The sequence below is a fragment of the Amphimedon queenslandica genome, unplaced genomic scaffold (genome assembly GCF_000090795.2).
Source record: "Amphimedon queenslandica unplaced genomic scaffold, v1.1 AMPQUscaffold_13379, whole genome shotgun sequence".
NCBI lineage: Eukaryota > Metazoa > Porifera > Demospongiae > Haplosclerida > Niphatidae > Amphimedon > Amphimedon queenslandica.
The window spans coordinates 80,525-81,910 of record NW_003546385.1 but is presented as its reverse complement, the minus strand read 5'-3'; the positions used below and the strand labels follow the sequence as shown (position 1 = coordinate 81,910).

General features: G+C 30.2%; 1 protein-coding gene across 1 annotated transcript in view; it reads right to left on the bottom strand.

The window, feature by feature from the left end:
* LOC100632290 (superkiller viralicidic activity 2-like 2) overlaps window positions 1–1,386 on the bottom strand; it is a 17,945-nt gene that overhangs the window by 12,717 nt on the left and 3,842 nt on the right. The window contains exon 7 of the mRNA XM_019997224.1: window positions 1,024–1,103. Coding sequence (XP_019852783.1) covers window positions 1,024–1,103 — 80 coding nt within the window. The remainder of the gene's footprint in view (window positions 1–1,023; window positions 1,104–1,386) is intronic.

Here is a 1,386-nt window from a genome sequence, read left to right as displayed (position 1 = left end):
ATTATTTTGACATAATTTTTAAAGCTCATAAGTTGAAAATTATTTGTCAGAATCAACTCAAACTTGCCACATTGCATAAGTACATTAATGTGTATCAGAAAATGTAATAAAAATTGGGTGTAATTTCGGAGCCATTTTTTGGAAAAAATCATGGGCTATAAGCCTTTGCTAATTAAAAAAAACGGCTGTTTTTTAAAATGACCATAACTCGAAAATTTCTTATCGGAATTGAATGAAACTTTCTACATAGCATAAAGACATCAATATGTATCAGAAAATGTAATAAAAATTTGGGGTGATTTCGGAGCCATTTTTGAAAAAAACCATGGGCTATAGCCTTGGGTATTTTTCAAAAAACGGCCCGTTTTTTAAAATGAACATAACTCGAAAATTTCTTATCGGAATTGAATGAAACTTTCTACATAGCATAAGGACATCAATATGTATCGGAAAATGTAATAAAAATTTGGGGTGATTTCGGAGCCATTTTTTGGAAAAAACCATGGTGCTATGATATAAGCCTTTGCTAATTAAAAAAAAACGGCTGTTTTTTAAAATGAACATAACTCGAAAATTTCTTATCGGAATTGAATGAAACTTTCTACATAGCATAAGGACATCAATATGTATCAGAAAATGTAATAAAAATTTGGGGTGATTTCGGAGCCATTTTTTGGAAAAAACCATGGGCTATAGCCTTGGGTATTTTTCAAAAAACAGCCCGTTTTTTAAAATGACCATAACTCAAAAATTTTTTATCAGAATTGACTCAAACTTTCTACATAGCATAAGGACATCAATATGTATCAGAAAATGTAATAAAAATTTGGGGTGGTTTCGGAGCCATTTTTTGGATAACAATGGGCTATAGTCCATAATAATTATGTGCAAGTACAGTATGCATCTCTATGGCTGTTGTTGTGTAAAAAAAGCACACACATATGGCTGCATATGTGGATACTGTATTCAATCAGTCTTAGATGTTCTGGAAAGTAATATTTAATCATCATATATAACAAGTACAGAACTTAATGTCATCATCTTGAATACAGTAACACACAGTATGCTTATAATCACCAGTACAGACATATGTACAAGTAATACTAAAAAATGCAATGGGTATTGATAAGTACAAGAAAAATACATGTTCATGTAAATGTACTGTATACATGTAAGTAGTTTTTTTCAAGGGTTGCAAATTTCGTGAATTTTGCAGATTCCTTACTGATTTGTGAAAATAAAATCAGCAAAAATCAATTTAATAAGGTACCAACATGGCACATGTGGCAGAATTTGCAAAATTAAAATCCACAAATTGAAATTTTAGTAGATTTCGCGAAATATAATTCCTTTGAAATAAACCACTTATACGGTATTTTACTACAT